This window comes from Lathamus discolor, chromosome 2 (genome assembly GCF_037157495.1).
Source record: "Lathamus discolor isolate bLatDis1 chromosome 2, bLatDis1.hap1, whole genome shotgun sequence".
NCBI lineage: Eukaryota > Metazoa > Chordata > Aves > Psittaciformes > Psittacidae > Lathamus > Lathamus discolor.
Window position 1 is genome coordinate 56,550,045 of NC_088885.1, and position 15,829 is coordinate 56,565,873.

General features: G+C 38.7%; 1 protein-coding gene across 1 annotated transcript in view; it reads left to right on the forward strand.

Annotated features, from left to right (window-relative positions):
* The window catches only part of ADCYAP1R1 (ADCYAP receptor type I), a 136,476-nt gene that overhangs the window by 56,812 nt on the left and 63,835 nt on the right, over positions 1-15,829 (forward strand). The window contains exon 3 of the mRNA XM_065666907.1: positions 195-300. Coding sequence (XP_065522979.1) covers positions 195-300 — 106 coding nt within the window. The remainder of the gene's footprint in view (positions 1-194; positions 301-15,829) is intronic.

Below are 15,829 nucleotides of genomic sequence, written 5' to 3' on the forward strand. Positions count from 1 at the left end.
GAACTGGCCCAGACTGCTGGGGGTGGGGGAGGGGGATAAAGAGATAATTGTTGCATTTTTTTCTCATCTTCTAAGGATGTTTTCTTTTTTCTTTTTGAAATGGGACGTCAAAACTTACTGTTGTTGCCTGATAAGCTCACTAAGAGTTTGAAGTTTGTAATTGTTCTTTTTCCACATTTTTCCCCACATTTCAGGTTACAGCAACCCATTCCAACTGCATCATTAAAAAGGAGCAGGAGACTTGTCTGGAGAAGATACGGAGGGCAGCTGCCCTGAACCCTCTCAATGACTCTTCTCCAGGTGAATTTCAGCTTGCAATATACCATGTACATTGAACTGATGGTTTCTAAGCATTTCCTGTCATGTCTGCAGGGGTTTTTGGCAATGTCAATGCAAACGTCTTACGGTAAGAGGTGAAATCCCTGCAGCTGAATGAGCTTAGAGAAACGTTATAAGGACAAAAAATCAATCAGTGGGGATGTACCAGAACAATTGCTGGTTATTATCAGAGGTCAGGAATTTGCTTCTGTGCTTTAGGTGATGCAGTGATATATGTCTACAAAATTAATCTAAAAAGGAAAAAACGAAAAAAGAAACAGCATGTTTGGATAGGCCTTGATAGCGTTTGTGTCTTCTGCTGGAGCAGGTGGTAACAGCTTTTGGGGGGGGACATAAGACTAAGTGCATCATTGGTCTGTTCTGTAACAGCTTATTCCCTCCTCAGCTCAGTAATAATTCGTGCCTCTCTCACATGATCTGAAGACGTTTACAGGGATTAACATTGTGATGACCATAATCTTGATGAAGAATACTTGTGCTATTGCTAAGATAAGAAACTGAGGCCGCAAGCAAAGAAGAAGTTAATAGTTTAATATCCGGCCTCATTTCTCACTGACTGCAGCAGGAGCTGCCTGTGGCCAGCACCAGTGAGAAAAGGGCAAAGAATTACAAAGAAACTAATTGGAAATCAGGGTCTGCTTTCTGAGTCCTGTCCAAGCTGCTTCTGTTGTGACTAGAATTAGTAAAACTGCAGAGAAAAGCAGATAAAACACATTGTATTTACGATAAAAAAAGGAGAGCTTTCTCTCCCCTTTTCTTCACCACATATTTTATGCCAGAAGCAAGGAGGAGCAGAATGCAGTTATCTGTGTTACCAGAGCATCCTCTGAAGCAAGCCATTCCTGCATTATAGCTTCTAGGAGTATTTCCATCAGAGAATATTTATCTCATATCCTGCTCTTCATCTTGTGTATAAGGTCATTTTTCTTCTGTTTCCCAGCTTTGGGCAAATGAACTGTGTGGTTTGGTGGAACTGAAGAAATCATATACTTCAGGCAGTTCATTTCAGCTCCAAGGATGTTTTGAGACCTTCTCTACACAGTACAGAAGAAATTCCCAATTCTTCCCTGGTCCAGAAGTGGCATAAGAAAGGCAAAAAAGGGAAAAAAATTGTTTCTCCTCCCCTATTCCCAAAATGATGTCAGAAGCTGATCGTGAACCCTATTTCTTATGATTATGCAATGACTATTATTTTTATTCAAGAATTCACAGATTTTCCCAGGTCAAAAAAGACCATTTCACCAGCTAGTTCTTCACTCAAATCCAGAATAACCCTTGTAGTTGGGGGACTATTCATATTGAACTCCTCTCCTCTACCTCTTCCACATTCAAAAAGCACAGCTCAGAGATAAAGGAGGTCCAGAGCCATTGGAAAGGCTCTTGCATCTCAATGTGATTAAAATGTATCAGGCATGCAGGCAGGCAGGGAGTGAATCGTTTCAAGCACTAACTCAGCAGCAGAACTCAACTGCTCTTCATTCTGTTGTCACAGGATCACTATGCATCCTTTAGTTGTTCACATCTGGTGCAATGAGTTCCATAGATCATGAATGCTACTCCAGGGTGCCCACATGATGCAAAAAAAACATAATGGTAATAGTAGGATCTCTGTTCCTCTTTAGAGCTTGTCTTTTGCACTGGTATTTCTCCTTCCTATAAGTACTGCATGGAGAGAAATGCACTTTGATGTCAAAAAAAGAACATCTTATGGGTTCCTACATTTTGCAATAATTTAACTCTCCTGCATTAGGTTTGCCCCCTTGCTGTGTTCAGCATCTGTGTACACGGACATAAACTAAATGGTTCCCCAGAGCCTCTCTGAGTAAGATGCAACACAAGCACAATGTTGATTCTGCAACGGCAAACACAGGTCTTGAAGAACAAGGCTGGCACTGTATTGAGGAAAGCATACAGCCCTGATTTGTCAGGGCTCTGATGTTTTCCTCTTTCCCTCCCCCTCTACCTCTTGTGCCCAGATGTTATGCTCATTACTGTTTTATTTTTCACAGCCCTGTTTTCTCTCCTGCTGCTGCTGTGTAATACTTATAATGCTTCAGAGACAATGGTTGCCTTGAGATTTTCTGTTTGTTTTTCTCCATGAGTTTTATGATGGCTTCTTCTTAAATGTTTTAAATTCTTCATGAGCCTTTATATGAAAAGAAACAAGGGGTGTGTGCTGACCTTATGCCTCCATCCCTGTTTGACCATCACCTACAGCCTGAATGAAAAAGAGAATTTGAAAAAAAAAGAAATCTCAGCAGGAACCAGTATCTGACTCCTTCGCTCTGGAGTGGGAATTAAAGTGATAAGGGGAAATAATGAAAGTAAAAGTCAGAAAAGGAATGATCCCTTCATGTTTAACTTCTCCAGGCAGTGTAGCGAGGCTACATCAGTGTTTACAATTTCCCTTTTCTGAGTTTTTGTCCCTGTTCTACTGTAGAGCTGCTCCAGTTCCTGCTGAACCCTCTTCTGTCAGCAGTCCTCAAGGGGTGTTCTGCCAGATAAGAATTGATAAAGCTTACTGCTGATCCATTCTTTTTAATTTTATTTTCTTCTAGACTCTGCTAACATGTTCCCAGCCCTGGTGTTAGGAAAGAATGGCACAGGAGTTCCCCAGATACTTAATGGCAGTTTCCTGGTTCAAGTACACTTAGTATGGAATTAATCTGATTAAATGGTGAAACCTGCAAATGCATCAACACCACAAGCGAGCAAGTCACCTTGCTCATTTGTAGCTCTGAATATCTGATAAGTAGACTCAAGACATAATTCAGTTAAGATTAGATGATACCCTTTTTTCTCTACGGACATATATGGGAGTAAGGGTGACCATCTCAGTTGTAAATATTTACACTGTAGTCATCTACATTTTATGAGAAAAATCTTACCTCAAGCATCTGGCTCTGTTGTACTGCCTAGGTCATGCTAAATGTCGTGATTACCTGAAAAAATCTGGACTGTGACTTTTACCATGGGATGTTTTGATAGGCAGGTCTTCATGCCATCCATGTACTTAACTGTAGTGAATCTACTTAGGCCTGTGTGCCCTCAAAAGACAGGCAGATGTTAAGCAGCCTGCACATTCATGCATTCATGCATGCGCTGGCAAAGAGAATCTTTAGCTGTCTGCTGCTTCCTGAAGAGCTTCTATCTGACCTAGCTGTAACTCCAAAGGTCTTACACATTTTTCTGTCTTGATCTGGGTTGCACTAACCAGTTTTAACTGACATTGTTCAGGGTCACAGCTGGGAAGCGTGCTACTCAGAGAAATCCCATGATAGAAAGAGCCCTGCTGGTAAACTGTAGAACATTTCTCCAGTTGTAGATTGTCATGATAGACTTTTCCCAGCCTGTTACCTGTCTTGCTTTCCACAGTTGGAACTTTATATTCCTGACTTGTCCTCTGAATTTGGTGCTCTCTCAAATGGTGGGGGAGTTCCTTGAGTGCTCTGTGAATTTGGTCCTCTTAATGTTTATAGTGCCTCAAATGCACTAGTCTGGAATGAGGCAAATTATGGTAATAGTGAACACAGAGAACTTCAATAGAAATAGGAGTGATTAGGACCCATTCATGATTTTCTGGTTCATGACTTGGCTTACTGTCAAATTAGTCTTTAACTTGTGGTCCTAGTTAACTAGTCCCACTTCTCCTGTCCTTCCTCTGAAAAATGTTGAAAGGCAGCGGCATTGCCAGGCGAGTCAAGAAATTCAAATGAAATATGTATCTGTTTATAGTCAATAGATCAAAATAAGTACTTAAAAGACACTTAGAAGTATGTACAGACTTAAACTTATGTTATTTTAGACATCCATCTTACATTGAGAAGACTATAACAAGTGCCTATTTCTTTCCCATTGCCTATTAAAGCACTCATTACAGAGGTCTGAAGTTTGCTGGTATGAATACTGTGAATAACAATGTAGCAGTACTGGAATGAACAAAATCATCACAATCCAGATGTAAATTATGCTGCAGGTTCTATACAGAATCTTGTTCTCAAATGGAGCAGAAGCTAAAAGGGATGTTGCTAGCCTACTGCAAATTCAGCTCCATTAGTGAAACTGAAGGCCTGGAAGTGCATTGTCATTGAAAAAGTTCAGGATCAGTTTTGACAGGGGAAAGAAAGGATTCTGTGCCACAGAAAAACTTCTTTGGAATGATCTATAGAAAAGTTTCTTGCTAGCCACGTCTGGAGACAGGACAAAACTCTAATGGGTGAACCACACGCATTTTCCTGTTTCTTGGGAAAGGCTCTACCTAGCATATTTCTTTCTTTGCCCTCTATAATATACAGCCAAGCTATATATATGTACGTATATGTGGTCTGCCTGGCAAGACCAATAGCATAATAATGATAATTGTATCTGTGAAGGTTTCCTGGTAACAGGGATCAAAACCCCATCCATGTAGTAGCCTAGACGTAATATGAAGATGCACATATTAGCTCCAGTTGAACAGGGATAGTAATTTGGCATTGTAACTCAGCTGAGATCATGGTCTTAGGAGCAGAAATAATTTTCTGCAGAGCAGTGTTGTGCTTGTGTAATCCTACAGCTTTTGCTTCCAGATCTAGCTGGGTTGCCATTAGATGGGGGGGTCTCTGTACAGTTCTTCATGGGGAATATCAGTGTCTTTGATAATCTTGTGTGTCACAGGGTCAAGAAAATCTTCCTTAATATATGTTTCTTTTCTCTTCAGTACCATGTGTTATTCACAGTATAGTCCTAAACCATGGCAAATTGATGGAGTGTGTAGGAGCTGCATCATGCAGTACTAGGACAGTATTCTGCCATGTATTTTCTACAGTACATGATAAATATGGATGCTTCAGTCTCTGTCCTAAAAGTCTTATCCCCAAATCTTACTAGTTCTTATTCAGTGCTTTGTCTCCAGGGATGCGATTTGTCTCTCTTGATTTTGGTAACTAACCTAAATTGTCTAGTATAAACTATGTCTAAGTAGCCACTGAATAGCTGTGGGTCCTTCCTTAGAGCTATTCCTTTCAAACTGCTATGGGTTCCTGACATTTCTGGGATAAATTGTTCTCTGGAATGGTCTTTCACTCTACTAACTTAAGAGGGAAGCTGGAGGACAATTTAAGCTAAATGGACTCTCTAAGAAAGTTAAAACTTAGGTGGGGTGATCATCAGCCTGGGGATGGTCAGTTAAGATGACTCAGAAAACATGCAAAAACTGCTGTAATGGAGCAGAAATTTCTATTATCTCCTTGGGCAGTACGAACACATCCTGCTGATACATTTCACAGCATTTTGATGGTTTAAATGAGGCCTACCTCCTTTGCAAGCCCTGCTCAGAAATCTAGGTTTAGTTATCTTCTCAGCATGTGCTGGACTTCCATTCAAATGGGAAACAAAGGGAAGGAAAAGTACTGGAATTTAACAGCTACAGCTCTGAAAACACCATTAACAGCAAAACACGTGTATAAGCTGCTATTCCCATCCCATAGCATATATCCGTAATTATTTCTACATGTTTTTTTCAGGGTTATTACTTTTGTAATCTCCAGAATTGACAGGAAGTCCTTTAATAACCAAGAACATAAGTTAAGAGAAAGTGAAAGGTGGCATGGAATTTGTACAGGCAACTGGGTAAGATACTGACTCAGATTGGGATATTTTTTATTTGTTTTATTTTTTTTTAACTTTTGGGAAAAAAAAAACACAAAACACAATTATTTATACAGTTCCACTTCTGAGTTCCTTTTTTCTACAGTGACAGCTAGTTTGTTAAACTGTACCATCTCTCATTTTTTGTCCAAAATTAAATCATATCAAGAATCCCAGTCTTGTCTTCTGCTACATGGTGTACACAGTGTGAGATGAGAAGATGAGCTAAACAGGGGCAGGTTCTCTCCTATGTATGCAGAAGCTATCAGAAGTGAGTGTTTACCCTATATACTTCATTTGCTTTTGGCTTTTCGTTGTTGGTTTTGGTTTGGTTTTTTAAATGACTGTTTTCAAATATGAAGTGTAGTAGATGCATTTGCACAAGTTTTACTGCTGGAGCAAGATAATTAAAACAGTTCTCCTGCCCCAAGCTGCAATTGTGAGCATTGCATTTAATTGCAAGCATGAAACACCAGGTCACTCCATTTGAGAAATGAGCAATGAACAGCAGTAAAACTTATGCAATGAAATGAGTCATGTTCTTGTGCTTGTGCTCCTGTGATCTTCAGTCATGAACAGCTGGAGGTTGCGAGACCTCACCTGGAGTATTGTGTACAGTTCTGGTGTCCTCAACATAAAAAGGACATGGAACTGTTGGAACAAGTCCAGAGGAGGGCCACAAGGATGATCAGGGGACTGGAGCACCTCCCATATGAAGATAGGCTGAGAAAGTTGGGATTGTTCAGCCTGGAGAAGAGAAGGCTGCGTGGAGACCTCATAGCAGCCTTCCAGTATCTGAAGGGGGCCTTTAGGGATGCTGGAGAGGGACTCTTCATTAGGGACTGTAGTGATAGAACAAGGGGTAATGGGTTAAAACTTCTTAAGCAGGGGAAGTTTAGATTGGATATAAGGAAGAAGTACTTTCCTGTTAGGGTGGTGAGGCACTGGAATGGGTTGCCCAGGGAAGCTGTGAATGCTCCATCCCTGGTGGTGTTCAAGACCAAGTTGGACAGAGCCTTGGGTGACATGGTTTAGTGTGAGGTGTCCCTGCCCATGGCAGGGGGGTTGGAACTAGATGATCTTTAAGTCCTTTCCAACCTTAACTATTCTATGATTCTATGACAACTTACAGTCATTTAAAATTTTAATGTCTGTAGCACCATGGCAGAAAAAATTTCCACACAGACTATTATCATGTCATCTGAATGGCATGATAATGATGGCTGACTGACCATCTATGATCTTAGTATGATTTTCATCAGGTCTTTGCAGCTCCTTTTGTACTGTGTGCTTGTGCTGTATCCCATCAGCTGCTGTAGTCTTCTGCAGAAGAAGATACATTTCAGTGCTGAATTAAAGAGTTTCCTTTCATGCAAACTGTATTCATGAAGGTCCTGAAAGCACATTGTATTTCTGTGAAAAAGTGAGTCAGGTGTCAGACAAACAGATATTCTTTTAAAGGTAATTTTGTGAAAATGCTCTTTTGTTCCTATTCCCATGGCATATTTCTGTGTCTGCCTGCTGTATTTGCTGACAAAAGTAAGTCTTTATTGCTTCTTTAGATTGTTAGTCTTGCTGAGAAAAACACAGCAGTAAGAGTGAATTCGATTCTTGCTGGAATCAATGGCACAGTTGACTGGTCTCTAGGATCTTTATTTCTAGTGATGAAACACAGATTAAGACAGCACTAACTTCGAATTACTCTGCACTGGCAGTGACAACATTTCAGAGAAATCCTAAATTAACCACAGAATTTGCCTGTGTATTGTATTCTAGTGTCCAGTAAGTTTCTGAAGAGAAAGAATTAAGGAATTTGAAGATTTTTAGGACCATATTCAGATGCACATAAATTGCAAGTGCCTCTAGATTTCCTATGGTATTCTGACATGTGGTCTACATAAGATCTATGTTTATCTGGGCTGGCAACTCAGCAACAGGGTGGTTGGAATTACATAATCTTTAAGGTCCCTTCCAACCCAAACTGTTCTATGATTTTGTGATTCTATGATTCTATGAATAGAGATGCTGGAGCAGGACCACAGTGTGTGACAATGGTTTTTCATAAGCTGACAGGGCTATGAACTTGTGGAATGTACCAAGCTTTTCCAGTAGAAATGGGAAGCAGTGCTTCAACCTGTTATCTGCTGCAGAGAAACATGACGAGACTCTCCCTTTACTCGTGCTGTACTCACACTTTACTGGAGACTGTGGTGACACAGTTGGTCATTTGCATGAGACTACAATGGTAGTCATCAAGCATCATACAGTATCCTTGTGTTTCTGCCTTGTTTCTATTCAATCCTTCATTCAGTCTCTCATTAGAGGTAGATGTAACAGTCTTAGCAGTAGCACAGCCCAGGAAATGAACTGGTGGACCTTATTTTCCGGGATATATGGGACTTTTGTGAGCCTGAGCCTACTGTGAAGGTGGCATTGTTTGAACTTCCTCAGTTATCCTTCTCTAGTTTGATATGAGGTTGACAACAATATCAGGGTTGGGGTTTTTGGTTTGTTTTGGTTTAGTTGGGGTTTGAGTTTTTTTTTGGTGGTTTTTTTTTGGGGGGGGGGTGGGGACAGTTTGTTCAGTGAGGCAGCATGGAGTTTTTCTCATGGAGCTTGAGATTTCTTGCCATTTGTTACTTTATTTTTTATCTCAGCTATTGTCCTGAAGCTTCCTTCCCAGTCAATGGACAAAAGTTGGCTTTTTGAAGGGATGACTTCATCAGATATATTTGAAATGTCTCCTTTCAGATAAGAGGAATTGTTCTCTAGGATTGCCTATTTATATCTATTCTTACAAAAAAAAATTGGGGGCTATTCAAAAGTAGATGTTGGTAATTGATCAGTTGAATCTCACTGTGGAAAGCACATTTGCCAGCTGCTGCTTGCTTCATTAATGGGAATGGGTGTCTGTACTTAAACCCCTTGCCATTTCACAAGAAGCTGTATACCTCATCTTCTGACCCCTCACAATAATATGATACATCTCCATGGTATTCGAAGCAAACCTCTTTCCATTTGAGTTTATAGAAGGGGAACCCGAATTAGTCTCAGGCTTGAACGTGGAATATGCTGCAGGGCTATTTGCCCTATTCTTCCTAGCTGGATATGCAAATATATTAATAAAGGCAGTAACCACCCTCTTATTCTTAAACCCCAGCATGCTCAATCTACCATCAGAACTCCTCCCAATTATCTTAGCTACAAAAACCCTACTCCTTTCTTCAGGCTTCCTATGGATCCAAGCTCCTTACGCAGAATTAAGATATGACCAACTCATGCGCCTCCTCTGAAAAAGCTCTCCTACTAGCCCTAGCACTGTACATCTGACAGAGATGGGAGAACAGTAAATACAATAGGAGAAAGAAGGGGTTAGGGCAAATTCCTGTGGCTTTCCATTAATAACAGGAGGATTTGTATATTTTGTATATTTAAAATCAGTCCTTTTGATATCTGCTTGTATGTAGGATCACTTGAAAAGTTCTAGTCATGAGTCAAGTGTTGTTAGACCAAGATTCAAGAGAGTCTTCTTAGCGTGTTCCTTACTGTGAAATGTATTTTTCATATGAGACTTTAGCAAGCACCGATATACTCACATAGGTGTCAAATCACTAAAATTGCTCAACTGTACAATTTCAATTCTTGTTTCAGCTTATTCTGAGCTACATGCACTACTTCTTAATATACCTTGCAAACTTAAGCCAAGAACTTCATTACAGGAAACTGCCTACTCAATAATACATGCAATTGAGTAAGTGTAATAATTTGGACCTCTGACAGGTTTTGCATATTGATTTTTCCCCAGCAAAATAAAGCTGAAGAACAGTAAGTTAAATCATCTTCAGACAGATGAGCAAGTTACAGTACTATAGCAAGGTGTTAACTACTCCGTCTGCTAAGCAGTAGAAAAATATCTGTATGTATGCTCACAATGGCAAAAATAATTGTTTCACTTTCAAAAGCAGAAGTGCAAAGTAACTTACATGCATAATAACACCTTAAATATCAACTCCCCAAGCTCTTTCTAAGCCCTACTTTTTTTCCACAAAGTTCTCCATATTTCTGCTTCATTAAGCAGTTAAGCTGTGCTCTTTCTTTTGTTGGAAATTAGAATGGAGCAGTTCTTAATCTCCTCTGCAGGATGCTGAAGAGATTTAGAAAGTGGAGACATCCCTGCAGTACCTGCTGAACTTCATGACCTCTTGGCCTCTTCCATTGCTGGAAGAGCAAGGCAGCAGAAACTGTGTTTCCAATATTAACTTTTTTGTTTGGTTGGTTTTTTTTTGTTGTTGTTGTCGTTTCTGGCCAAGGGAGGGTGGGGGTGGGGAAAGGGAGATCCTTGGCTTTGCCCGTGAGATGCCAGTCAGCACTGCTGACTCAGAATGTGCATGGTAATATGCTCCTGGCAAAAGAGAGGAAAAGAAAATGTGCAATAGCTTCCCCAAATTCCTTCCATGGAACAGAAGGAACAGGAAAAGACAAAGATCTCTCAATTGTTTCACACAGTTTTCCAAACTTTCATAAAAGAGATGAAGCAAAGAAGAACTTCTCTCATGTTTTGCTCTGGGGGTCATAAAACTTGATGTGCTGAAACATTCATTCTAGAGAGAATAATATTGCATGCTCTATTAGAAAAAAAAAGAATTTTGTCTCTTCTGGTTGTTATGCTTCCCAGCTTAAGATTTTGTTCTCTAATACGAATTTTGCGGTGCAGGAATACTTTAGCAATACCATGCTGAAGTCTAAAGGTGAAATTAATCTCATGTTAGCTGTCTGAAAGCAGAATGTTTGGTTAAAGTGGACATGTAGGCTCTTCCACAGCAAATAAAAAAAAAAAAAAAAGAAGAAGTAAAAAAAAGAATAAAACTTGATTTCACCAACCTATGTTTGATATACATTTTAAGATAATTTGTTTTTTCAGATACTTCAGAAGTAGGATAGTATACCTTCTTTCCTTTTGATGTGTGATCTGATTTTTCCTCATTTCATATCTACAGGAACAATGGATGTTAGAGCTCAACTTTAAACCAGCTTTTTCTTTTTTTTTCTTTGTTTTCTAGTTTTTTTTCTGTTTGTTTGGGTTTTGTTTTCTGTTTTGGTTTTGGTAGGTTTTCTTTGGTTTGGGGTTTTTTGGGGGTTTTTTGTTTGTTTGCTTTGGGTTGTTTTTTTTTTGGGGGGGGGGGGTTTGTTGTTGGTGGTGGTTTTGTTTTCAAATATTATTCCTGCAAGATAGTTGAAAGGAATAGAATTTAGGAAACTTGCCAACCAGACTTCAGACTGATCTCATTTAAAATAAATGTTCTTTTTTTTTTTTATTCATTTCTGAATTTTGCTCTTGGATGCCATGAAGACTCATGATTTTGAAAGCTTGATGAATACATAGCATCTTATAAATGATTTACAGATTAATCAAAGTAATTACCTGCCTCTTACACCATACTGTAAGCATACAGTTTAAACCTGCTTTCACTTTTAAGAGTTTTAAGCCTCGAGCCATAAGGACATATCCAAACAGACTCACCTCACAGGTAATAATATATTTATAGCTACTACAAGATTGTTTTCTGAAAAGATTACTAACAAATCACACTTTCAAGGTTTCGAGAAGCCTTAAACTAGCCACACCTTTTACCACAAGAAGAGCAGTAAACACCCGGCTGATGGTGGGAGGTTCTGTGGTCAGCACCAGGAACAGCTCTCACCCTTCTCCACTTGTAATGCTGCTGCTGTCAGCCTCCAAGCTCACCATCCACTGGATTCAACAGGCATTTCAATAGTGTTTTAGTAAGAAGAACCTTACTGGGCTCTGTATTTAGAGGAGAATGGCTTCCTTGAGGAAAAATTGCGTCACTGGATGTTAGACATCTAATTTATTGGCTAGATTAGCTGGCTAGTCTCCCAAGACTCTTTGTACAGTTGATAGATACTGAGATTTACATTCAGTTTGCATACTAAAACACCTAAATTAAGGTATCTTAATATACAAGGTGAGTCTCACTCAAGGTGTGTCTATAATCTTAAAGAGATTATTAACTGTCTGTTTCACTTCCAAGTCCTGGATTTTCTCCTTCTCTGTAATTCACACACACTATATTATTTTCTGTAGGGTTTGTTTGTCTGGGGGGTTGTTTGGTTTAGTTTTGCTTTTTTTTTTGGAGGGTGGTGATGTTTGTTTTTTTTGTTTTTTGGGTTTTTTTGGGGGAGTGTGGTTTTGAGGTTGTTTGTTGTTTTGGGGGTTATTTTGAGTAAACCAAGTGGAAATCCTACCCAACTAGTTTTGCCAGGCAAGGCACATGTCTGAAAGTAGATGATGCAGTTTTCACCCTTCAAGAGCAGAGATGGGTGTTGTGGACGATCACCTGCAGGTGCTATTCTTATTAATTCTTTTCCTTTCCTTTCTGATTACTCTAAAAGCCATTTCAGACTTTCTGAATGACTGCCTTTCTATAGCACGTTGCACTTTTGATAATCGAGCCATACATTTCATGCTTACACAGTTGCTAGAGTTGGTTGGTTTGTTTCCTATACAGAAAACAAATAAAGGAAGTGCAATGAAGCAATGCAACTAGAAATCACAACCAAAACAAAAGGCAAGGTTAGAATAATCCATAAGTGAGTGGCTATCTAGGACCTGGGTGAAAAAATTACTGGACGTAAAAGTCAATGCACAATGAAATGCTTTAGAAGAGAAAAAGAATTATTAGAGTGTGTAAAAAGAGTGTGCCCAAATCCTGTGACAAGAGGAAAGCCAAACAATTCATTAAAATGCGCTAAAGGACTGTTGTATGTATTTTAAGAACATGCCTCGTCTTTGTTCAGATGATGTGAAAGTACTTGAATCTGCTCCAGGTTTTTGGTCATACAGCCAAATGACTAACTCTCTGCTAACCCGCAAACTGCTTAAAACAGAAACCATGTTATCATAATTGAATAAGCTAGAACAAAGTTAAATACAGCACCCCCAGTCAGTAGAACTATTTCGTAATTGTCTTCATACAGGATATACCAGATTCACTGATCTGTTTTCCATTATTCTTCTGGATTGACAACAAATGAAGAAAAGTTCAAATGGTATGATTACTACACTTGATCATTCCTGTTCACGTGAATCAAATTTCTCTCTAGGATTACAAATGGAGTGGGTTTTGTGTGCTTTCTAATTTTTCTTCTACATATGACCTACGTTAATCTATAGACAAAGTAATCTATTTGAGAATATATGCAGATATATACCTATACCGTATATCTTCTAAATCTGAGTTTTACAACATGAGTTAATTTTATATCTGCTAAGTAATACAACATCTGTTCTCTGACAGAGTATCATGAAGATTTTTTTTTTACCACCTTTATATGACACTGATGCTGTCACAGTTCATTGCAAGGCAGAAATTACCAAATGACTGAAGCATGAAGAAGTTTCTGGAGCTTTATAACTCAAGAGGGCAGAGTTTTGCCCTGTAACATATTTTTCTCATCCTTTGTCCAGCCAATGAGAATGTCACAGACAATGAGAACTCCCAAATTTCCTTCTGGATATTTTAGTTATGATTTATTTTCTCTGGTTTTAGGGCATCATCTCTGTGACCTCCTCACATCCTTTTAGGCTTATTGTTTGGTTTCCCATAATTATTCCACATTCCAAGAAATATGACCAGTAAAAGAATATTGATTAGACATATGCAAATTTTCATAGTTATTTAATACTTCAGATGGTAGCGTAATTGCCTGTCCACACATATTTTTGAGCAACACCACAGAGCGTTTTCTCTTCCTACGAGGTCTTTAACATTTTCTACTAAGAAGAGAGGGAGAAGGAGTAATACACTTAATTCATTTTCATATTTTTTGCAACCCATATCGAACTCTCTAAACCAATTAGTCTCTGACTTATAGCAGCTTTATACACGGAGAAACTCATTGACTTTGTTGTAATTTACCCCTCATTTAAAGGAGTAAGCAGAAGGAAAATGAGGGTCTGCAGACACTTTTTTTCCCAAATATGATTAAACCCCATATTCTTGCCAAAATATCACTTCCTGCAATGACTACTGCAATGGCTTTCATGGAGGCAGTGACTAAACCCATCAGTGTTGGGGGTTTGATGAATATTTCTGTATGTTACTAGTCTTCTAGCATAAATTGTCAAGTAGTGATGGCAGCCTCAGCATTCTCTTACGACTGCTTCCCATTTTTTCCTGGATCATTCCAGCCTTTAGAGAAAGAAAGACACATTCACCACACCTGTTTTGACCTAAAGGCAAAAAAATTAGAAATATCTTGTCTCCAGCAGTTCACGTTTTGCCACATTAACACCACTGTAATGTTGGGCCTTATGTCAACTTCCTATGGTTTTCTGGACATTTTCACCTAACATGTCATATATCTAAACATTGGAAATACTTCTGACCTCTCTCTATGTCTCATATAATGTTTATGGGGTTTGGTTTTTTGTACTTTACTGTAGGCTGTTTGTATTTTGTAGCTTACACAACAGAGTTCTGAGCAGTGTGTACACATTTACTTTTTCTGGAGTAAATTAAATGGCCTCTGCTTGCTGATGATAGTGCTGGTCTGGGTGTGATGGCACTCGTGATTCCTTCCCAGTCTACATTCTATTCCATTTCTTCCCCTTCTCTCTCTCAAAAAATATCTTTCCAGGAAAAAAATAAAATAAAAATCCCTCACAATGCCTTTTCACTGACTTTAGATTGTAAACTGCCCAGATGAAGCCATAGGTCTTTATATATCTTTACTTTTGACATGAAGACATCTAGTACCATGGAACTTGCTGGATAGTAATATAATCTCCTCTCTTCTCTCTCATACTGAACAAAATTTTCCAACTGTGTGCAAGTCCTTGTGAGGTTGAACTGTGTTTAATTTTAAGTGTTATTTTTTCTACCCTGAATACATCATGGGCAGCAAGAGTAGTCCAGTATGAGGCAAGCTTTGTTAAACTCTTACATTCTTACTGAATCACACCTTACTTAAAGATTTCTCCTTCAGTTACTCCAGACAGTTGAACAAAATACAGCTTCTGTTTTCCTGTTCAGGAGTATGAAATGCAATGTGTTAACATGAGTCTTACATGAGTATGAACTGGCTTTTTATAATGTATATATTTCCTTTGCTTCCTTCAGTAGTTCATAAGGTCTCGTGGGCTCTAATAAGGAATTGCTTGACTCACCACTAGAACAATTTCCAGGAGAGATTATGGAATTCGCACACTGCAAGAAATTACTTAATTCAGTCATTTCTCATTCTCAGAAGATTTGAAAGAGCAAACAAGGAATAAATGCCTCTCAAGAGTACCCACATTGGCGTCACTGTGTTTACATCAGGAATAAATTTGGCCCAAGATCTGTTACAAGTTATCTTCTACTACAAATGTGCCTTTTCCACTGAGAGAACTCTATTTATAAACAACACAAAAGCAAGAAAATGGAGAGGACAGGGGTCTGAATATGAAGGGGCAGTTTCTTTATGAGTTCTGTTACAACTGTTGCTCCAGCAAGTATTTAGATTTCAGTGTCATCATTTATTTTGGTTTGTTTTGTTTTCCAGCTGTACAAAAGGCAGAAAATATTGTTACCCCCAGAGCTACCATGAAATCTAAATTATGATAATTTGTATATTCCTTTGAGGGAACTTAATAGATGTGTAGCAGAATTTAAGTTCTGAAATTATCAGCCATATAGACTTGAGGTTAGTTGCTATTTTCAGTTGTTTAATATTTGTATGTTTTCTTCGGTCTGTTTAAGAAACAAGACAAAATTATTGACAAATGTTATTGACTATGCAATTGTTGACCTCAAGCTTTGTTTGAATAAGTTCCATTGAAAATCTTGTTCTATGTTGG